Here is a 26592-nt window from a genome sequence, read left to right on the forward strand (position 1 = left end):
CAAAACAATGGTTCAATCACATTGCAGGTCATCGGAAAGCCTGAAATACACAAAATAACGTGTCGATCACATTGCAGGTCATAGGGGAGCCTGAAACACACAAAACAATGGGTCAGTCACATTGCAGGTCATCGGAAAGCCTGAAATACACAAAATAACGTGTCGATCACATTGCAGGTCATAGGGGAGCCTGAAACACACAAAACAATGGGTCAATCACATTGCAGGTCATCAGGGAGCCTGAAACACACACACCAATATGTCAATCACATTACAATCAGTTATAATCAGAGGAAACTCACATGGCAGGTTCTCACACACACACACACACACACACACACACACACACACACACACACACACACAACACAAACACAACACAAACACACACAATACAAACACAGACACACACACACACACAATGTATTAAATGTCCAATGCTGTAAGAGTTATAATCAGAAGAAACTCACATTGTAGTTAGGTTCACACACACACAAACACACACAACATAAACACACACAACACAAACACAATGTATTAAATGTCCAATGCTGTAAAAGTTATAATCAGAGGAAACTCACATGGTAGGTTCACACACACACAAAACAACACACACACAATCAACACACACACAAAACACAAACATATAAACACACACACACAAAACAACACACACACAAAACAACACACACACAAACACACACACACAAAACAACATACACATACAAACACACACACAAAACAACACACACATACAAACATACACACAAAACACACACATACAAACACACACACACAAAACACACACACAAAACAACACACACATACAAACATACACACAAAACAACACACACATACAAACACACACACACAAAACAACACACACACAAAACAACACACACATACAAACATACACACAAAACAACACACACATACAAACACACACACATACAAACACACACACACAAAACAACACATACACAAAACAACACACACATACAAACATACACACAAAACAACACACACATACAAACACACACACAAAACAACACACACATACAAACACACACACAAAACAACACACACATACAAACACACACACCCAATGTATAAAATCTCCAATGCTTTAAGAGTTATAATGAAAAAGTTATAAGGAAACTTTCCACTCACATGGTAGGTTCTCGTCATTGAAGCTGATTTCAACTTTGTGACGTCCCGGCTCCACAGGAATAAAACTGATTTCATAGACGCCAGTTTCGGGCAGCTCCACTTCGTTAGGAAGGTTTCCGCTGTTAACCATTATCTGTAACTGACCTTCCCCTGCCTTTCGTACGTCAACTGTCAAACACAAAACACAGTCCTTAGACGCATATTAAATCACAAAACAGTCCTTACACGCATATTAAATCACAAAACAGTCCTTACACGCATATTAAATCACAAAACAGTCCTTACACGCATATTAAATAACAAAACAGTCCTTACACGCATATTAAATCACAAAAAAGTTCTTACACGCATATTAAATCACAAAACAGTCCTTACACGCATATTAAATCACAAAACAGTCCTTACACGCATATTAAATCACAAAACAGTCCTTACACGCATATTAAATCACAAAACAGTCCTTACACGCATATTAAATCACAAAACAGTCCTTACACGCATATTAAATCACAAAACAGTCCTTAGACCATATATTAAATCACAAAACAGTCCTTACACGCATATTAAACCACAAAACAGTCCTTACATGTATATTAAATCACAAAACAGTGCTTACACGTATATTAAATCACAAAACAGTGCTTACACGTATATTAAATCACAAAACAGTGCTTACACGTATATTAAATCACAAAACAGTGCTTACACGTATATTAAATCACAAAACAGTGCTTACACGTATATTAAATCACAAAACAGTGCTTACACGTATATTAAATCACAAAACAGTGCTTACATGTATATTAAATCACAAAACAGTCCTTACACGTATATTAAATCACAAAACACTGCTTACACGTATATTAAATCACAAAACAGTCCTTACATGTATATTAAATCACAAAACAGTACTTACACGTATATTAAATCACAAAACAGTCCTTACACATATATTAAATCACAAAACAGTCCTTACATGTATATTAAATCACAAAACAGTACTTACATGTATATTAAATCACAAAACAGTCCTTACACATATATTAAATTACAAAACAGTCCCTATATATATGCATATATTAAATCACAAAACAGTCCTTACACATAATTTTATTTTAAATTACAAAGTCCTTACAAGTATATATATTAAATCACAAAGCAGACCTTATGCATATATTAAATCACAAAACAGTCCTTATACACATATTAAATCACAGTCCTGTCATGTATATTAAAATACAAAAACACATATTAAAATAAAACAGAAATTCTTACACTTACATGTATATTAAAATAAAACAGTCATTAAACGTATATTAAAATAAGATAGTCCTTACACACATATTAAAATAAAACAGTCATTAAACGTATATTAAAATAAGATAGTCCTTACACACATATTAAAATAAAACAGTCATTAAACGTATATTAAAATAAGATAGTCCTTACACACATATTAAAATAAAACAGTCATTAAACGTATATTAAAATAAGATAGTCCTTACACACATATTAAAATAAAACAGTCATTAAACGTATATTAAAATAAGATAGTCCTTACACACATATTAAAATAAAACAGTCATTAAACGTATATTAAAATAAGATAGTCCTTACACACATATTAAAATAAAACAGTCATTAAACGTATATTAAAATAAGATAGTCCTTACACACATATTAAAATAAAACAGTCATTAAACGTATATTAAAATAAGATAGTCCTTACACACATATTAAAATAAAAACAGTCATTAAACAGTATATTAAAATAAGATAGTCCTTACACACATATTAAAATAAAACAGTCATTAAACGTATATTAAAATAAGATAGTCCTTACACACATATTAAAATAAAACAGTCATTAAACGTATATTAAAATAAGATAGTCCTTACACACATATTAAAATAAAACAGTCATTAAACGTATATTAAAATAAGATAGTCCTTACACACATATTAAAATAAAACAGTCATTAAACGTATATTAAAATAAGATAGTCCTTACACACATATTAAGATAAAACAGTCATTAAACGTATATTAAAATAAGATAGTCCTTACACACATATTAAAATAAAACAGTCATTAAACATATATTAAAATAAGATAGTCCTTACACACATATTAAGATAAAACAGTCATTAAACGTATATTAAAATAAGATAGTCCTTACACACATATTAAAATAAAACAGTCATTAAACATATATTAAAATAAGATAGTCCTTACACACATATTAAGATAAAACAGTCATTAAACGTATATTAAAATAAGATAGTCCTTACACACATATTAAGATAAAACACTAAACATATATTAAAACACAAGGAGAAAAGGTACAATTTAAGTCTGAGCCTGTGTTTATTTCAACATTTGGAAAAGAAGACAAATCGAACTCACTTGTGAATCTGATTGGTCGATTGACGTATCCGTCATGTAGAGCGGAGACGATGATAGCGCGAGCATCGTATGCCTTGGCCGTGAATGGGCTGCCTCCCGCCTCAACCGCGCCACATTTTACACACACCGTGTGATCCCCTGTAACAAAGTTTGTTTTCTTTAACGACACAACTAGAGCACATTGATTTATTAATCACTGACTACATGTCAAACATTTGGTAATTTTGACATATAGTCTTAAAACAGAAAACCTGCTACATTTTCCATTAGTAGCAAAGGATCTTTTATATGCACCATCCCACAAACAGGACAACACATACCATGGTGTTTGAAATACCAGTCGTGGTGCACTGGCTGAAACATGAAATAGCCCTATTGGCCCACCAACAGGGATCAATCCCAAACTGACCGCGCATCAAGCGAGTGCTTTACCACTGGGCTACGTCCCACCCCCGACATATGGTTACGGATCACAGATAATGAAGAGGAAACCCACTGCAGCCACGCAATAGGCTACTCGTTTTGGTTACCATCAAGGGATCTTTTATATGGTTAAGGATCACACAGATAATGAAGAGGAAACCCACTGCAGCCACGCAATAGGCTACTCGTTTTGGTTACCATCAAGGGATCTTTTACATGGTTAAGGATCACACAGATAATGAAGAGGAAACCCACTGCAGCCACGCAATAGGCTACTCGTTTTGGTTACCATCAAGGGATCTTTTACATGGTTACGGATCACACAGATAATGAAGAGGAAACCCACTGCAGCCACGCAATAGGCTACTCGTTTTGGTTACCATCAAGGGATCTTTTACATGGTTACGGATCACACAGATAATGAATAGGAAACCCACTGCAGCCACGCAATAGGCTACTCGTTTTGGTTACCATCAAGGGATCTTTTACATGGTTACGGATCACACAGATAATGAATAGGAAACCCACTGCAGCCACGCAATAGGCTACTCGTTTTGGTTACCATCAAGGGATCTTTTATATGGTTAAGGATCACACAGATAATGAAGAGGAAACCCACTGCAGCCACGCAATAGGCTACTCGTTTTGGTTACCATCAAGGGATCTTTTACATGCAACATCCTATAGACAGGATAGTACATACCACTGCCTTTGTTACACCAGCTGTTGAGTACTGGCTGGATCAAGAAATATCCCAATCGACCTACTGATGGGGATAAATTCCATTCTTGACAAGAGTTATGGCCTTTGAATAAATTCCCATGAAAGTCAAACCTGATCTGGCCATAACTCTGTAAAAAACTCAAATGGTAACCTTGATCTGTAACTCTGTATAATAAACCTATGCACAACATTGCAATATCTTGAGGCAATGTGAAATACAAGTCCGGAATACTAAATGTGAAAACAGATGGACAGACAGACTGAAGGATGGACACGAAACCTATAGTCCTTTCCGTTTGGACTGGTAGGGTACTTAGTATAATAAACTTAAAAGTTTGTTTTGTTTAACGACACTACTAGAGCACATTGATTTATTAATCATAGGCTATTATTGGATGTCAAACATTTGGTAATTCTGACATAGTCTCAGAGAGGAAACCTGCTACATTTTTCCATTAGTAGCAAGGGATTTTTTTATATACACCATCCAACAGGAAGGATAACACATACCATGGCCTTTGATATACCAGTCGTGATGCACTGGCTGGAACAAGAAATAACTCAATATGATAGGTGTTGATTCTAGACCGACCGCACATCAAGTGAACGCCTTACCACTGGGCTACGACCTACCCCAACAACAAGAAGTAACTCAATATGATAGGTGTTGATTCTAGACCAACCACGCATCAAGTGAACGCCTTACCACTGGGCTACGACCTACCCCGACAACAAGAAGTAACTCAATATGATAGGTGTTGATTCTAGACCGACCGCACATCAAGTGAACGCCTTACCACTGGGCTACGACCTACCCCAACAACAAGAAGTAACTCAATATGATAGGTGTTGATTCTAGACCGACCGCACATCAAGTGAACGCCTTACCACTGGGCTACGACCTACCCCAACAACAAGAAGTAACTCAATATGATAGGTGTTGATTCTAGACCGACCGCGCATCAAGTGAATGCCTTACCACTGGGCTACGACCTACCCCGACAACAAGAAGTAACTCAATATGATAGGTGTTGATTCTAGACCGACCGCACATCAAGTGAACGCCTTACCACTGGGCTACGACCTACCCCGACAACAAGAAGTAACTCAATATGATAGGTGTTGATTCTAGACCGACCGCGCATCAAGTGAACGCCTTACCACTGGGCTACGACCTACCCCGACAACAAGAAGTAACTCAATATGATAGGTGTTGATTCTAGACCGACCGCGCATCAAGTGAACGCCTTACCACTGGGCTACGACCTACCCCGACAACAAGAAGTAACTCAATATGATAGGTGTTGATTCTAGACCGACCGCGCATCAAGTGAACGCCTTACCACTGGGCTACGACCTACCCCGACAACAAGAAGTAACTCAATATGATAGGTGTTGATTCTAGACCAACCACGCATCAAGTGAACGCCTTACCACTGGGCTACGACCTACCCCAACAACAAGAAGTAACTCAATATGATAGGTGTTGATTCTATTGTCCGAACCAAATTGTTAACAACTACAAAAAATTACTCTCCTACCTTTAATTGCCGTTAGATTTCCTCCAAAATTTGTCCAGACACAAATCGCAAAAAACCACTACAAATATACAGATTCCACACACGAGACTGCAACGATGTCGCCGATATCGTCTTTGCTGAGTTTGCATAGGGAAAAATACATGCAGTTTTCTGCCGTCTGCCATGTTGCTTGTTTATGGAATACTCTTCAAGAGGGGTGAAAGCCTCCAAAGTATGTGACACAATTAATATGAATTCAATTATCTCTAGTGATATCATTAAAAAAAAAATAATAATAATAAAAAATAATAATAAATAATATGATGTCATCACGTTTGCTTTTATATCATAACATGTTATGACGTTGTTAGATTAAGTCCTATCCTTTCACCCCTTTTGAAGAATATTCCATAAAAAGTCAAAATGGCAGCTGGCACAAGATTACATGCGTTTTGCCCTATGCGCTCTCAGCGAAGTCGATATAGGTGACATAGTTATCATCTGGTATGTGGAATCTGTGTCACTGTAATGGGTTTTTTCAAGATTTCTGTCTGGACAAACTTTGGAGGAAATCCAACGGCAATTAAAGGTAGGAGAGCAATTTTTCATAGTTGTTAACAATTTGGTTCGGACAATAGACCGACCGCACATCAAGTGAACGCCTTACCACTGGGCTACGACCTACCCCGACAACAAGAAGTAACTCAATATGATAGGTGTTGATTCTAGACCGACCGCGCATCAAGTGAACGCCTTACCACTGGACTACGACCTACCCCGACAACAAGAAATAACTCAATATGATAGGTGTTGATTCTAGACCGACCGCACATCAAGTGAACGCCTTACCACTGGGCTACGACCTACCCCAACAACAAGAAGTAACTCAATATGATAGGTGTTGATTCTAGACCAACCACGCATAAGTGAACGCCTTACCACTGGGCTACGACCTACCCCAACAACAAGAAGTAACTCAATATGATAGGTGTTGATTCTAGACCGACCACACATCAAGTGAACGCCTTACCACTGGGCTACGACCTACCCCAACAACAAGAAGTAACTCAATATGATAGGTGTTGATTCTAGACCGACCGCACATCAAGTGAACGCCTTACCACTGGGCTACGACCTACCCCAACAACAAGAAGTAACTCAATATGATAGGTGTTGATTCTAGACCAACCACGCATAAGTGAACGCCTTACCACTGGGCTACGACCTACCCCAACAACAAGAAGTAACTCAATATGATAGGTGTTGATTCTAGACCGACCGCACATCAAGTGAACGCCTTACCACTGGGCTACGACCTACCCCAACAACAAGAAGTAACTCAATATGATAGGTGTTGATTCTAGACCGACCACGCATAAGTGAACGCCTTACCACTGGGCTACGACCTACACCAACAACAAGAAGTAACTCAATATGATAGGTGTTGATTCTAGACCGACCGCACATCAAGTGAACGCCTTACCACTGGGCTACGACCTACCCCGACAACAAGAAGTAACTCAATATGATAGGTGTTGATTCTAGACCGACCGCGCATCAAGTGAACGCCTTACCACTGGGCTACGACCTACCCCGACAACAAGAAGTAACTCAATATGATAGGTGTTGATTCTAGACCGACCGCGCATCAAGTGAACGCCTTACCACTGGGCTACGACCTACCCCGACAACAAGAAGTAACTCAATATGATAGGTGTTGATTCTAGACCGACCGCGCATCAAGTGAACGCCTTACCACTGGGCTACGACCTACCCCGACAACAAGAAGTAACTCAATATGATAGGTGTTGATTCTAGACCAACCACGCATCAAGTGAACGCCTTACCACTGGGCTACGACCTACCCCAACAACAAGAAGTAACTCAATATGATAGGTGTTGATTCTATTGTCCGAACCAAATTGTTAACAACTACAAAAAATTACTCTCCTACCTTTAATTGCCGTTAGATTTCCTCCAAAATTTGTCCAGACACAAATCGCAAAAAAACCACTACAAATATACAGATTCCACACACGAGACTGCAACGATGTCGCCGATATCGTCTTTGCTGAGTTTGCATAGGGAAAAATACATGCAGTTTTCTGCCGTCTGCCATGTTGCTTGTTTATGGAATACTCTTCAAGAGGGGTGAAAGCCTCCAAAGTATGTGACACAATTAATATGAATTCAATTATCTCTAGTGATATCATTAAAAAAAAATAATAATAATAAAAAATAATAATAAATAATATGATGTCATCACGTTTGCTTTTATATCATAACATGTTATGACGTTGTTAGATTAAGTCCTATCCTTTCACCCCTTTTGAAGAATATTCCATAAAAAGTCAAAATGGCAGCTGGCACAAGATTACATGCGTTTTGCCCTATGCGCTCTCAGCGAAGTCGATATAGGTGACATAGTTATCATCTGGTATGTGGAATCTGTGTCACTGTAATGGGTTTTTTCAAGATTTCTGTCTGGACAAACTTTGGAGGAAATCCAACGGCAATTAAAGGTAGGAGAGCAATTTTTCATAGTTGTTAACAATTTGGTTCGGACAATAGACCGACCGCACATCAAGTGAACGCCTTACCACTGGGCTACGACCTACCCCGACAACAAGAAGTAACTCAATATGATAGGTGTTGATTCTAGACCGACCGCGCATCAAGTGAACGCCTTGCCACTGGACTACGACCTACCCCAACAACAAGAAGTAACTCAATATGATAGGTGTTGATTCTAGACCGACCGCACATCAAGTGAACGCCTTACCACTGGGCTACGACCTACCCCAACAACAAGAAGTAACTCAATATGATAGGTGTTGATTCTAGACCAACCACGCATCAAGTGAATGCCTTACCACTGGGCTACGACCTACCCCAACAACAAGAAGTAACTCAATATGATAGGTGTTGATTCTAGACCGACCGCACATCAAGTGAACGCCTTACCACTGGGCTACGACCTACCCCGACAACAAGAAGTAACTCAATATGATAGGTGTTGATTCTAGACCAACCACGCATCAAGTGAACGCCTTACCACTGGGCTACGACCTACCCCGACAACAAGAAGTAACTCAATATGATAGGTGTTGATTCTAGACCAACCACGCATCAAGTGAACGCCTTACCACTGGGCTACGACCTACCCCGACAACAAGAAGTAACTCAATATGATAGGTGTTGATTCTAGACCGACCGCACATCAAGTGAACGCCTTACCACTGGGCTACGACCTACCCCTAAAACAAGAAGTAACTCAATATGATAGGTGTTGATTCTAGACCGACCGCACATCAAGTGAACGCCTTACCACTGGGCTACGACCTACCCCAACAACAAGAAGTAACTCAATATGATAGGTGTTGATTCTAGACCGACCGCACATCAAGTGAACGCCTTACCACTGGGCTACGACCTACCCCAACAACAAGAAGTAACTCAATATGATAGGTGTTGATTCTAGACCGACCGCGCATCAAGTGAACGCCTTACCACTGGGCTACGACCTACCCCGACAACAAGAAGTAACTCAATATGATAGGTGTTGATTCTAGACCGACCGCGCATCAAGTGAACACCTTACCACTGGGCTACGACCTACCCCAACAACAAGAAGTAACTCAATATGATAGGTGTTGATTCTAGACCAACCACGCATCAAGTGAATGCCTTACCACTGGGCTACGACCTACCCCAACAACAAGAAGTAACTCAATATGATAGGTGTTGATTCTAGACAGACCGCACATCAAGTGAACGCCTTACCACTGGGCTACGACCTACCCCAACAACAAGAAGTAACTCAATATGATAGGTGTTGATTCTAGACCAACCACGCATAAGTGAACGCCTTACCACTGGGCTACGACCTACCCCAACAACAAGAAGTAACTCAATATGATAGGTGTTGATTCTAGACCGACCGCACATCAAGTGAACGCCTTACCACTGGGCTACGACCTACCCCAACAACAAGAAGTAACTCAATATGATAGGTGTTGATTCTAGACCGACCGCACATCAAGTGAACACCTTACCACTGGGCTACGACCTACCCCAACAACAAGAAGTAACTCAATATGATAGGTGTTGATTCTAGACCGACCGCGCATCAAGTGAACGCCTTACCACTGGGCTACGACCTACCCCGACAACAAGAAGTAACTCAATATGATAGGTGTTGATTCTAGACCGACCGCGCATCAAGTGAACGCCTTACCACTGGGCTACGACCTACCCCAACAACAAGAAGTAACTCAATATGATAGGTGTTGATTCTAGACCAACCACGCATCAAGTGAACGCCTTACCACTGGGCTACGACCTACCCCAACAACAAGAAGTAACTCAATATGATAGGTGTTGATTCTATTGTCCGAACCAAATTGTTAACAACTACAAAAAATTACTCTCCTACCTTTAATTGCCGTTAGATTTCCTCCAAAATTTGTCCAGACACAAATCGCAAAAAAACCACTACAAATATACAGATTCCACACACGAGACTGCAACGATGTCGCCGATATCGTCTTTGCTGAGTTTGCATAGGGAAAAATACATGCAGTTTTCTGCCGTCTGCCATGTTGCTTGTTTATGGAATACTCTTCAAGAGGGGTGAAAGCCTCCAAAGTATGTGACACAATTAATATGAATTCAATTATCTCTAGTGATATCATTAAAAAAAAAATAATAATAATAAAAAATAATAATAAATAATATGATGTCATCACGTTTGCTTTTATATCATAACATGTTATGACGTTGTTAGATTAAGTCCTATCCTTTCACCCCTTTTGAAGAATATTCCATAAAAAGTCAAAATGGCAGCTGGCACAAGATTACATGCGTTTTGCCCTATGCGCTCTCAGCGAAGTCGATATAGGTGACATAGTTATCATCTGGTATGTGGAATCTGTGTCACTGTAATGGGTTTTTTCAAGATTTCTGTCTGGACAAACTTTGGAGGAAATCCAACGGCAATTAAAGGTAGGAGAGCAATTTTTCATAGTTGTTAACAATTTGGTTCGGACAATAGACCGACCGCACATCAAGTGAACGCCTTACCACTGGGCTACGACCTACCCCGACAACAAGAAGTAACTCAATATGATAGGTGTTGATTCTAGACCGACCGCGCATCAAGTGAACGCCTTACCACTGGACTACGACCTACCCCGACAACAAGAAATAACTCAATATGATAGGTGTTGATTCTAGACCGACCGCACATCAAGTGAACGCCTTACCACTGGGCTACGACCTACCCCAACAACAAGAAGTAACTCAATATGATAGGTGTTGATTCTAGACCAACCACGCATAAGTGAACGCCTTACCACTGGGCTACGACCTACCCCAACAACAAGAAGTAACTCAATATGATAGGTGTTGATTCTAGACCGACCGCACATCAAGTGAACGCCTTACCACTGGGCTACGACCTACCCCAACAACAAGAAGTAACTCAATATGATAGGTGTTGATTCTAGACCGACCGCACATCAAGTGAACGCCTTACCACTGGGCTACGACCTACCCCAACAACAAGAAGTAACTCAATATGATAGGTGTTGATTCTAGACCAACCACGCATAAGTGAACGCCTTACCACTGGGCTACGACCTACCCCAACAACAAGAAGTAACTCAATATGATAGGTGTTGATTCTAGACCGACCACACATCAAGTGAACGCCTTACCACTGGGCTACGACCTACCCCAACAACAAGAAGTAACTCAATATGATAGGTGTTGATTCTAGACCAACCACGCATCAAGTGAATGCCTTACCACTGGGCTACGACCTACCCCAACAACAAGAAGTAACTCAATATGATAGGTGTTGATTCTAGACCGACCGCACATCAAGTGAACGCCTTACCACTGGGCTACGACCTACCCCGACAACAAGAAGTAACTCAATATGATAGGTGTTGATTCTAGACCAACCACGCATCAAGTGAACGCCTTACCACTGGGCTACGACCTACCCCGACAACAAGAAGTAACTCAATATGATAGGTGTTGATTCTAGACCAACCACGCATCAAGTGAACGCCTTACCACTGGGCTACGACCTACCCCGACAACAAGAAGTAACTCAATATGATAGGTGTTGATTCTAGACCGACCGCACATCAAGTGAACGCCTTACCACTGGGCTACGACCTACCCCTAAAACAAGAAGTAACTCAATATGATAGGTGTTGATTCTAGACCGACCGCACATCAAGTGAACGCCTTACCACTGGGCTACGACCTACCCCAACAACAAGAAGTAACTCAATATGATAGGTGTTGATTCTAGACCGACCGCACATCAAGTGAACGCCTTACCACTGGGCTACGACCTACCCCAACAACAAGAAGTAACTCAATATGATAGGTGTTGATTCTAGACCGACCGCGCATCAAGTGAACGCCTTACCACTGGGCTACGACCTACCCCGACAACAAGAAGTAACTCAATATGATAGGTGTTGATTCTAGACCGACCGCGCATCAAGTGAACACCTTACCACTGGGCTACGACCTACCCCAACAACAAGAAGTAACTCAATATGATAGGTGTTGATTCTAGACCAACCACGCATCAAGTGAATGCCTTACCACTGGGCTACGACCTACCCCAACAACAAGAAGTAACTCAATATGATAGGTGTTGATTCTAGACAGACCGCACATCAAGTGAACGCCTTACCACTGGGCTACGACCTACCCCAACAACAAGAAGTAACTCAATATGATAGGTGTTGATTCTAGACCAACCACGCATAAGTGAACGCCTTACCACTGGGCTACGACCTACCCCAACAACAAGAAGTAACTCAATATGATAGGTGTTGATTCTAGACCGACCGCACATCAAGTGAACGCCTTACCACTGGGCTACGACCTACCCCAACAACAAGAAGTAACTCAATATGATAGGTGTTGATTCTAGACCGACCGCACATCAAGTGAACACCTTACCACTGGGCTACGACCTACCCCAACAACAAGAAGTAACTCAATATGATAGGTGTTGATTCTAGACCGACCGCGCATCAAGTGAACGCCTTACCACTGGGCTACGACCTACCCCGACAACAAGAAGTAACTCAATATGATAGGTGTTGATTCTAGACCGACCGCGCATCAAGTGAACGCCTTACCACTGGGCTACGACCTACCCCAACAACAAGAAGTAACTCAATATGATAGGTGTTGATTCTAGACCAACCACGCATCAAGTGAACGCCTTACCACTGGGCTACGACCTACCCCAACAACAAGAAGTAACTCAATATGATAGGTGTTGATTCTAGACCAACCACGCATCAAGTGAACGCCTTACCACTGGGCTACGACCTGCTCTAACAACAAGACGTTCAACTTACCAACTTCTCTGGGTATGTACTGCACCCGGACTTCATCAGAACCCTCGGTTACCACTGGGCTACGTCCTACCCCAACAACAAGATGTTCAACTTACCAACTTCTCTGGGTATGTACTGCACCCGGACTTCGTCAGAACCCTCGGTTACCACTGGGCTACGACCTACCCCGACAACAAGAAGTTACAACTTACCAACTTCTCTGGGTATGTACTGCACCTGGACTTCGTCAGAACCCTCGGTTACCACTGGGCTACGACCTACCCCACCAACAAGATGTTCAACTTACCAACTTCTCTGGGTATGTACTGCACCTGGACTTCGTCAGAACCCTCGGTTACCACTGGGCTACGTCCTACCCCACCAACAAGATGTTCAACTTACCAACTTCTCTGGGTATGTACTGCACCTGGACTTCGTCAGAACCCTCGGTTACCACTGGGCTACGACCTACCCCGACAACAAGAAGTTACAACTTACCAACTTCTCTGGGTATGTACTGCACCCGGACTTCATCAGAACCCTCGGTTACCACTGGGCTACGACCTACCCCGACAACAAGAAGTTACAACTTACCAACTTCTCTGGGTATGTACTGCACCCGGACTTCATCAGAACCCTCGGTTACCACTGGGCTACGACCTACCCCGACAACAAGAAGTTACAACTTAGCAACTTCTCTGGGTATGTACTGCACCCGGACTTCATCAGAACCCTCGGTTACCACTGGGCTACGACCTACCCCGACAACAAGAAGTTACAACTTACCAACTTCTCTGGGTATGTACTGCACCCGGACTTCATCAGAACCCTCGGTTACCACTGGGCTACGACCTACCCCAACAACAAGAAGTTACAACTTACCAACTTCTCTGGGTATGTACTGCACCCGGACTTCGTCAGAACCCTCGGTTACCAGGTCAACAGGAACACTGGAACCATCGGGGGCTACAATACCAAAACAATATCATTAACCATATAGCTTTATTAACTTTTAATGCTTTTTACAAACCTGAACACACATAAATAAATTTCCATTACTGGTATACTAAAAGGACACAGTGGAAAATTATGTGAACATCTAAAGAAATTTGTTTAACACAATTTATTTGATCTTTTCAGTTAACATGTATTAACTACATATTTTTCTGAAAGTATTTACAATTTATTAAGTTAATATCTGAAGAGTATGCACTGGAGTTTATTAACTAAATTTGATGAACCATAATATTTATTACATTTTGAGATAAATAAAACTCTAGTCTGGTAAAATAGTATAGATATATTAACTACATGTACAAGTATTCTTCTTAGCTATATTTGTAAATGTTTGATATGAAGAAAAAGCTGTATCTACCATATGTTATAAACTAAAGAGGTGTACAATGTTATACTATGTGTTACTATGTGTTACTTTGTGCAGTGATCTACAGCAAGTGGTGAAAAGCTGAATTCCGACATTATAAAAATAATAAACTAATAATGTTCATGCCTCCTAGACGCCCAGTCAATAATTCTCTTACAGTTAAAGTTTCTTTTGTTTAACAACACCACTAGAGCACATAGATCTATTAATCTTTGGTTATTGGATGTCAAACATTTGGTAATTTTCACATAGTCTTAGAAAGGACACCAATTAAAAAATTTCATTAGTAGCAAGGGATCTTTTATATATGCACCATCCCACTGACAGGATAGTACATACCACAGCCTTTGATATACCGGTCGTGGTGCACTGGCTGGAACAAGAAATAATCCAATGGGCCAACTGAGGATCAATCCCAAACCGACTGCGCACCAAACAGGAGTTTTAACACTCCAAACTTATAGCTAGAGAGCAAATCTTCATATACTGATATTCAGTGGAAAGTACAATTAGGCATCATAACCACAACAAACTCACTCCAAACTTATAGTTAGAGAGCAAATCTTCATATACTGATATTCAGTGGAAAGTACAATTAGGCATCATAACCACAACAAACCCACTCCAAACTTATAGTTAGAGAGCAAATCTTCATATACTGATATTCAGTGGAAAGTACAATTAGGCATCATAACCACAACAAACCCACTCCAAACTTATAGTTAGAGAGCAAATCTTCATATACTGATATTCAGTGGAAAGTACAATTAGGCATCATAACCACAACAAACCCACTCCAAACTTATAGTTAGAGAGCAAATCTTCATATACTGATATTCAGTGGAAAGTACAATTAGGCATCATAACCACAACAAACTCACTCCAAACTGTGTAGTACAATAATTAATTTGTTATGGATTACAAGAGGCACGAAGCATTTAGAATATTATTTTCAAACTAAATGATTTTTATACATTCTATCACAAAATTAGCAAAAAACACAATATTTATAGCAATAGAAACTGTTAGCAAATTGCTATATAAGTGACAAAAAAACCAACAACACCCTAAACCAAAATAAACAACATCCAAACACCGAAACAAATGTTCTAATCGATAAAAAGAAACAAACAAATACAAAACAATTAATAACAATTGACAAAACAAATACATATAAAGGAAATCAATATTTTTAAGAACACCTCAGTACATTCTAAACTACAGCTATTTGGTGTCTCTCTCTTGGTGTCATTAAGGACTTCAGTGTGTAGGCCTAATTCTTTATTATTAAGGACTTGAACATGTAATTCTTTATTATTAAGGACTTGAACATGTAATTCTTTATTATTAAGGATTTCAACATGTAATTCTTTATTATTAAGGACTTGAACAGGTAATTCTTTATTATTAAGGACTTCAACATGTAATTCTTTATTATTAAGGATTTCAACATGTAATTCTTTATTATTAAGGACTTGAACAGGTAATTCTTTATTATTAAGGACTTCAACATGTAATTCTTTATTATTAAGGACTTGAACATGTAATTCTTTATTATTAAGGACTTGAACATGTAATTCTTTATTATTAAGGACTTGAACATGTAATTCTTTATTATAAAGGACTTGAACAAGTAATTCTTTATTATTAAGGACTTGAACATGTAATTCTTTATTATTAAGGACTTGAACATGTAATTCATTCTTATTAAGGATTTCAACATGTATTTTTTTTATTATTAAGGACTTGGAAATGTAAATCTTTATTATAAAGGACTCCAACATGTAATTGTTTTATTATTAAGGACTTCAACCTGTAATTCTTTATAATAAGGACGTTAACATGTAATTCCTTTTTATTAAGGACTCCAACATGTAATTCTTTATTATTAATGACTTCAATGTCTAATTATTTATTATTAAGGACTTCAACATGTAATTCTTTATTATTAAGGACTCCAAAGTATAATTCTTTATTAAGGACTCCAACATGTAATACTTTATTAAGGACTTCAATGCATAATTCTTTATTATTAAGGACTCCAACATGTCATTCTTTATTATTAAGGACTCCAACATGTAATACTTTATTAAGGACTTCAATGCATAATTCTTTATTATTAAGGACTTCAACATTTCTTTCATTATTAAGGACTCAACATGTAATTCTTTATTATTAAGGACTTCAACATGTAATTCTTTATTATTAAGGACTTGAACATGTAATTCTTTATTATTAAGGACTCCAACATGTAATTCTTTATTAAGGACTCCAACATGTAATTCTTTATTAAGGACTTCAATGCATAATTATATTAACGCCAACATGTCATTGAACATGTAATTCTTTATTATTAAGGACTTCAACATGTAATGTAATTCTTTATTATTAAGGACCCCAACATGTAATTCTTTATTATTAAGGACCAAACATGTAATTCTTTATTATAAAACAAAGAATTCTTTATTATGAACATGTAATTCTTTATTATTAAGGACTCCAACATGTAATTCTTTATTATTAAGGACTTGAACATGTAATTCTTTATTATTAAAGGACCCCCCAACAAGTAATTCTATATGACTCCAACATGTAATTTTATTATTAAGGACTTCAATTAAGGACTCAACACATAATTCTTTATTAAGGACTTCAACATTTAATTCTTTATTATTAAGGACTTGAACATGTAATTCTTTACTATAAAGGACTTCAACATGTAATTATTTATTATAAAGGACTTTAACATGTAATTATTTATTATAAAGGACTTTAACATGTATTTAATACAGACTTCAACATGTAATTCTTTATTAAGGACTTTAACATGTAATTCTTTATTAAGGACTTTAACATGTAATCATTTATTATCAAGGACTTTAAAATGTAATCATTTATTATCAAGGACTTTAACATGTATTTAACAAGGACTTTAACATGTAATTCTTTATTATTGACATGCTTTCAGATTCTGTTGTGGGTAGGTATAAAAAAAATGAGTTACATGTCAGTACACAGTAATCATGTTAATCTGGATCATATTCAGATTATTACATTGCAACCATGGTAACCAGAATCACATGAATATTTTCTATTTTTATGAAACTAACAACAATTTTATCTTCAGAATTCAACTTCACACCTACATTACAATATAAATTGTATCCCTACAAACAAATATAATACAATTACAGCATACCAATTCTCATGCCAGTGAACAATTGCATTATACAGGTCAAATATAATACAATTACAGCATACCAATTCTCATGCCAGTGAACAATTGCATTATACAGGTCAAAGAAATGAAAATATATAATAATAATTTTAAAAAATGCTATACAATGCAGACACACCATTACAAAATACACACCAAAACAATTTGGAAAAAAAATATTTTATTAATTAAATATATCGTCTTAATAACCAGACCAGCTTCATTTGTGAACTTAGTGACATAATGTGACAAGATGTAAAACAATGTGACACCAGATATCTGGTTAATATAGTGACATGTGACAGTCTTCACCATTTGTACACATTGCTTTGGTAACCAGATCTGTTTAATATAGTGACATGTGACACTATACACCATTCATACACATTGCTTTGATAACCAGATTTCTTTAATATAGTGACATGTGACACTATACACCATTCGTACACATTGCTTTGGTAACCAGATCTGTTTAATACAGTGACATATGTGACACTATACACCATTCACACATTGCCTTGGTAACCAGATATCTTATTACTACAGTGACATGTGACAGTGTTCACCATGAGAAAAAGCAATGCAAGCTGAAAATCATTTTCCTTAAATGATATTCAATTCAGTTCTATTCTTTATTCCATTTTTAGGCCATAGCCCATTTACAGACAACAAAAAGTGACATTTGAAGGACCCGTTGTTCAACAATTCATATAGCAAACTAAATATTATTTAACTGCAATTAGTTTGTATATAGATTTTAGGAAGAATAACAATATTTGTATTTTCTAACAATTATTTTTGGTGTACATTATCTCATATAGGTCTACAAATTAACTTATATCCCACTATTATAGTTTTGATTCATATAATTTATTCTCATATTTATTATTTTTCTTTATTGCCATACCCCACCCACATACACACTCTTTATCAACGTATAGTCAGCTTATGATTGTTGAACAACTGGACCTTTGTGCAGGTGACATTATTCCAAAGCACCACTATATGAACATCATAGTTATAATCTTCTATGCATTTACATTACACACCAGATCTGTAACTTACACCACTTCTTTCCTTTCTTAACTGTAATGCTTTAGCTAAATAAATACCTAAATATTTTAGTGTATTTTCATTTCTTGTAGACATCAATTCATTAAAAGTATACAAGGATCTATTTGTCAAAAACTAAATGATATGTGACACTGTACACCACTCATACATACTTCCTTAGTAACATGTGACACTAGTAAAACTACATCATTCATACACATTGCCTTGGTAAGCAGAAATCTGTTTAATATAGTGACATGCAATTCTTTATTATTGACATGCTTTCAGATTCTGTTGTGGGTAGGTATAAAAAACTGAGTTATATGTCAGTACACAGTAATCATGTTAATCTGGATCATATTCAGATTATTACATTGCAACCATGGTAACCAGAATCACATGAATATTTTCTATTTTTATGAAACTAACAACAATTTTATCTTCAGAATTCAACTTCACACCTACATTACAATATAAATTGTATCCCTACAAACAAATATAATACAATTATAATAGTCACAATTTAATATAGTGACATGCAATGCTATATGTCATTCAAACACACTGCCTTGATATCCTAATATATGGTTATTATAGTGACATGTGACACTTGAGAAACTATATATCATTCATACACATTGCCTTGGTAACCAGAAATCTGTTTAATATAGTTACATGTGATACTGTACACCATTCAAATACACTGCCTTGGTAACCAGAAATTTGTTTAACAATAAAATTGCAAGTCAAGTCTTCTAATGTGACACTTTTGACAATTACGGTATAAAACATGACACCTTGTACAACAAGCACCTGTCCATAAAGGATAATTTATTCCCATCAACCCAAAAATACAGATTATCACATGAACTCAACTGTAGTATAATCTTGATGGAACAAGAAAGAATTTAGGGTATCAAACAATTGACCCCTCCGTATGACGAGTTAACCACGCCCACCGTGACACGTGATGCAAGGTTAGACAAACTTTCAATAATGGCTGCCAATTTGCATAGGTCAATAGCAAAATCAACCGATCTGCCGATTACGTTTTTGCCTTAATTTATTTACAAATATCGTTGTTTAAATAAAAAGCCGACAAGAGGAGACATTCAAGTATTTCACTACAGGGTACATTTACGATGACAACGTGATTTAAATCGATGAAACCATTTTTACTTCAGTAAATCGAAGCACAAGAACCTGGAAGTGACAAAATTCGAATGCAACCAAAAGAACATTTAAAACATCCTATACTCGTTTTTCTTGTCAGAACTGATAAATTAAAATGTCTTGTTTGTTTCTTTTTTCTTCTTTTTCATCTTAATTTTTGTTGTTGTTAGACTTTTATATTAATGGAATTCCGATATGCCGAGGAACAAGAGAATAGAAGGCACGGCGACGACCCGGCCTCGACCCGTTTAAAACAGTGGCGTCTTTATTTTTGGTCGGGTTGCGTTAAATGTTTTGTTTAAAAAAACAAAAGGGAGGGACGTCAGCAGTAACATTAAAATACAAGGCGTGTGGGAATGCTATCAGTGTACCATAATTTTATGCACGAAAGGTTACAAAACTATAGCAGGATACAGTCGCCTGTGCCAAAATTTATGCAGGTAGTGGTTTAGATTGTGGGATTGCGGTTTATGGGGGTGTATTCTTACATAGCTGTACTGCTTGAATCAACTGATATACGGCACTTGCCCTACTTATGAAACCAAAGCCATACACGAAATTAAAAAAAAAAAAAAAAATTAAAATTAAAATCACAACTGGCGTAGCCAGAGGGTGGGTTGGTGGGGACCACATCTTTGGCCCTTCAGTTATGTATACTGACACATTGGCCCGTCTTCGTTCTGACAAGATATATTTGGGCTGTTTACGTTTGGGTACCCCATCCCCTCTTTATAAAATCAGGCTGTCTAGCACACCCTTTTGAAAAAGTTGGACACAATTAGGAATGAAAATATAGAAAATGTAGGACAAAAGTAGGAAAACGTAGAACAAAAGTAGGACTGAAACAGTACGTAGCGACATTATTCATGCTCAAAACACCTTTTAATGTGGTGCTTAGTTTGTACATGTATTTTGTGTTCTATGTAACGGTCACATTATACAGTTATTTCAAATTACTGTACACTATATTAATCAATATACATATTTACATGCATAGGAATGCTGATGTACAGTAAAACAGAGTTAACATGATTAATTTAAGTTTTCCATAATATATTATAGATTCTGATGTCATACATACACATTGTACATTATAATCATGTTAATCATTGGAAAATATGTTGGCTTTGAGGGTGTAATTTTAATATGTTGAGATTATATGGTGCCACAAATTGGGAGATATATCTTGCTGCCAAGAAAAATTAAAATAATTCCCATAACTGATGATTTTATAATAACACAAGGAATATGCACACTTTAACAGCAATTCGTGGCATTTTCAAATAAAAAAGTATGAAAAACTAAGTATTCTGAAGAAAATTTCACCCCCTGCCCCAGTTTTTCTTCACATATCAGTTGAAACTGTTCTATTAATTATTTCTATCATTCTGTTCTCAATATCAAGATGCAATGTAATTTGTTTAATAGTTTGTCTTCAGAATCTCATTTTCGACATCTAATCAATGACTCCACATCCATTGGTCCAGTTGCTGAAATATATAAAAACAAACATGTTAAGTATTTCACATCCATTTGAAGAAGTACATTAGTCTGTAACTTAATTACATATCGTTGTATTAATATAAAGTTTAATTTAATTTTAGGAAAACATTTTTTTAACAGGAAACAAAATCAATGTGACTAAATGAAGAATAAAATTAAAAAGTATAGTTGTAAATTAAGAAAAGTAGTAAACAATGTATTTAACTTCGATGATGTTATTTGATTTCTATTAGAAAGTTGCACAAAGCTACATATAAGATGACATGTGGAAGAAGAAAAATGCCTATGCTTTGCTAAAATTTGGGGTATAAAATAATGATAAAAAACAAAACTACTGTCTCCAAAAGAAAATCATATTTAGGGTAGGTAATAAAAACAAACCAAATGTAAGTGCCTCATCTAGGTGGTTATGGGTTTGAAATGTTTTGAAATTAGGGTTAGGACATTACATTTCAAGCACATGACCATTTATAAACAGCAGTTCTTTTACTATCATTTATCTAAACATTTAAAAATATATCTATTAATTTCCAAGATTTTAGGGTATATAAGTTTAACCTCAGTAGCCTCTGGCAGAAACCATTAAGTTGAAAATTCTAAGAATAACAATAAAGGAATAATAAAATGTCTTACCAGTATTTATTATAAATTACCCAAGATTGGTAATTGATCTGCTGTTAGGTGAGGAATTGTTTTAATATATATTATGGTAAAATTGGGTTGTTTTAATTGAAAGGTGGGGTGGAGGGGGACTAATGGATAAGTTAAAGTTTGTTTTGTTTAAAGACACCACTAGAGCACATTGAATTATTAATCATCAGCTATTGGATGTCAAACATTTTGTACTTTTGACATGTACCGTATATCTTCGCCTGTAAGTCGATCTCGGCTATAAGTCGAGTCCCTAATTTCAAGCCCTGAAAACATATTTTTTTATTGACCCGTTTATAAGTCGACCCATGAAAAACTACTTATAAATATTGAAATATTTCTTATTTTCAGCACATGAGAACAATAATATTTGAACAAAAGAAATTTATTTTACAAACTTCGGTTTTCACGCTTTGTACATCGCAATATAATCAGACTATTCCAATCAACCTATCATTATTACATAACATCAAAACGAAATATTCCCTTAGTAGAGAGTTAAAGCTGTTTGACTGTTACTGTATAGTACTGTACAGATGGTTTTGTGCACAGACAACAACTTTATTTATAAACACTGACAACAGATCACTACGATAAAACTGAAAGTATCACGTTTTTGCCGCCATATTAATACATGTAAGGAGGATAACTCTGGAAAGTACACTGGTTTTTGTACCAAATGATGTGTGTCCCTATTGCTCTAGATAGTGAACTGCAGAGATCAGTCTATTTTAAGGGAAAGCTGAGTAATATTCATGAAGTTAATCACCGCCAAAACATTGTTTGAACAACCGTTAATGCCAGTGACCAGATTTCAAAATAAACTCAGGCAACAGGTAGTTAGTATTGTTTACATTTTTACTATTAGTGATGACTGTTAATTTAACTAAGTGGACTGTTGGCTTGGCATGTGAGTGAGATCGTACGCCTTTTCGCATAACTAAAACCGTTCTAATGCCAAAAAAAAAAAGGTTATAAAAAATAAAGGTGTCAAATTAACATATTTGAGTATAAATACATGGCATACTTCAACAATAAAACATGTAAAATAATCCCCAAAACTAATATTTTTTGGTGAAATTTTTTTACCCTCTTATAAGTCGACCCCCCAAGTTATAAAATAATTTTTGGGTGAAAAAAATTCGACTTATAGGCGAAGATATACGGTATAGTCTAGAGTGCAAACCTGCTACATTAGTAGCCAGGTATCTTTTATATATATACACCACCCAACAGACAGAATAGCACATACCACAGCCGTTGATATACTAGTTGTGATGCACTGGCTTAAATCGAATCAAACCAAGAAATCGTAACCGGCAGATCTGTTCCGATTGCAAAAAATCACAATTATTTTTTTTTTTTTTTTTTTTTTTTTTTTTTTGCTTCAAAACATTTCAGGGTCCCTACATAAAATTTGCCTAATTTATAATTTTCCAGACAATACTTCCTTTTATTATATACATAGCAATGAAATATATAGATGTCATATCCAGTGAAAAGTCATATTTTCACTGTATTTTAGCTACAGTGAAAATATAGAAGTCGTATTTACTTTTTTGTAAAAGTGCACGATTAAATTATCTCCCTTTGTCTCGGTTCTTCTTATTTAAATTTGATGATTACCAATGCATCTGATCGTATTTGAAAAATAAAAAATGCATCCCCCCCCTCCCACACACACAAAAGCACATACACACACTCACGCCTACACACATGCAAACAAAAAGAAAAGGAAAAAAAGCTAAGACTTCCAAACATTCCAGCATGCTTGTTAATACTATCACTAACCCTATACCTATATCTACATGTAACTTAAGCCTGAAACTGAATGCTGGAATGATTGGAAGTCTTGCCAAAACATTTATTTTGGCCATTCGTCTGACTGTATGCAGTTTAACGACGGATTCCTAACGACAATATATACATCGAAGACTGATTAAATGAGTCAGTAAATTCCATTACATTGGAGGGAAAAGTGATTCTTAAAATCTTACCTTCGTAGAATTTATATATCAGTTGAATTTTGATGGATTTCGGCAAAACTTCACTTTCAATACCATGTGACAGTTTCGCAGGAAAACACTGATTTTACGTCAATCGTAGGCTCCGCATAGTTGTCATCGCTGTTAACACTTGTCAGCAGAAGTATATGTTTACTATGACTATAATTCAGTTGGAGGAGACAATTATTTTAACTAATTTTAATGCTAACTATACAAAAATGTTACACATCGAAAAAAATTATGTTGTCTAACCTAATGGCATCCAAGCAAAGTTGGGCCCACGGTTTTTGAACCTCGAAACATGATTGGTCCAGCGCGGTTGTCAATCAAACCGTACGGAGGGGTCAATTCCCAAATAAGTTCAATAAATTTTATGTGGCATTTATCCAAATGTGATAATTAATGTATCTATTATTCACAAACTGTAATGTCACACACAAAGCAGTTACTAATTTATTCATTAATTAAAAAAAAGGTTCATCTGCACCCACTTCTACACACACGGTTCATATTCTATCAAATTCGACTGTACTGAATCCCCTGCGTGTGCTGTAACCTCACTGTGGTGCAGGGGTGTAACATTCTCTTTGAGAATGGCCAATACAGCACAAAATTTAAGTTTTGAGTAAAATTCAGCATCCGTAAAATTCTGTGATATTTGTGTTTTTGCACAGTTCTTTACACTGTTTTTGTTTAAGTCTTGAATTTTTATATTGATGTTGATCATCACTTTATTTATTTGCATTACCATAGTTTGACACCCAATAGCCGATGTATTTTTCGTGCTGGGGTGTCGTTAAACATTCATTCATTCATTCTGTACTGAATCTGAATAACAAAACCGTAATACGCAACCAAGACCGTATCTCTGTACAATGCAGTCGAATGAGCATTTGGCAAAATAGTGGTTGATTCCATGAATCCATATCTACTGCCTCGTCTATAGGAGGACAGCCACTCATGATGTGATCTTTTACTGGAGGTTTTATCCCTCTTGCACTGCGGCTGCCACAAAGAGGACTGCCACTTCCAGACGAGTTTACTAAATCAAACCTAGCACCGGACAGAGCTCATTAGAATACGTACAGCTGTGATGACATGCACTCATGAATCACAGTCACAACAGTTCTGCCAACAGAATTAATTGGTGTGAACAGGCCTGTTTATCCCTGTTTCAGCACAGTTACATACATCTGTACATATCAGTCTAGGACGTAGTTTGCCTGGAGTGGACAGCGAGTTCAGAAAGATCTCAAAGTGAGACATTCTGAATTTTATTCTAGAAAGATCAAAGTAGTCAGAAAATGACAGTAATTGGGTGATGGGTGGTCTAGTTGTATATTAATTTGAATGCATTATCTTCAGAGATGGGGGCACTGACCCCTCCCTACAACTTCCAACATGTGATGATGTGTTGTTATGATCGGTTATAAACCATTGCTTATACAAAATGAACAATGGGTAAAATGTTGGGATAAAATAAAATGGATAAAACTGATCGTGGCCTAAGAGCACTTTATGACAAGAGAAAGATAGTATTTTTATTTCACATTTTATTTACAAACTTCAGTTTTTCTCTCACTCTCTCTCTCACTCTCACTCTCACTCACTCACTCAAAACAGGACGATGGCGTGGTCTGTATTGAATGTTTTATTTACAAAGTTAGTTGTATTTTCATCTCTCTCTCTCTTAAAATGGGACGATGACATGGTCTGTATTGAATCTTTTATTTACAAACTTCAGTTTTGTTTTTATCTTTGTCTAAATTAAAATGGGACGATAGGACTCTGTACCGAGTGTTTTATTTACAAATTTCATCTCTTTTATTTTCATCTCTCTCTCAAGAAGTGATTTCAGTTACATGTGACTGCGATATGAAAATGTGATGATTGGACTCGGTTTGTACTGAGTTTTATTTTCATCTCTTTCACTCAAGAAGTGATTTCAGTTACCTGTGACTGTAATATGAAAATGTGATGATTGGAC

General features: G+C 36.8%; 1 protein-coding gene across 1 annotated transcript in view; it reads right to left on the reverse strand.

Moving 5' to 3' along the window:
- LOC121383438 (filamin-A-like) overlaps positions 1 to 25871 on the reverse strand; it is a 35368-nt gene extending 9497 nt beyond the window's left edge. Inside the window, exons 1-5 of the mRNA XM_041513508.1 lie at positions 25805 to 25871; positions 14501 to 14584; positions 13735 to 13800; positions 3577 to 3714; positions 1171 to 1338 (exon numbers count right to left, since the gene is read on the reverse strand). Coding sequence (XP_041369442.1) covers positions 1171 to 1338; positions 3577 to 3714; positions 13735 to 13800; positions 14501 to 14584; positions 25805 to 25871 — 523 coding nt within the window. The remainder of the gene's footprint in view (positions 1 to 1170; positions 1339 to 3576; positions 3715 to 13734; positions 13801 to 14500; positions 14585 to 25804) is intronic.
- Between the last annotated feature and the right edge of the window lie 721 nt (positions 25872 to 26592).

The sequence above is a fragment of the Gigantopelta aegis genome, chromosome 1, assembly GCF_016097555.1.
Source record: "Gigantopelta aegis isolate Gae_Host chromosome 1, Gae_host_genome, whole genome shotgun sequence".
NCBI classification, from domain to species: domain Eukaryota; kingdom Metazoa; phylum Mollusca; class Gastropoda; order Neomphalida; family Peltospiridae; genus Gigantopelta; species Gigantopelta aegis.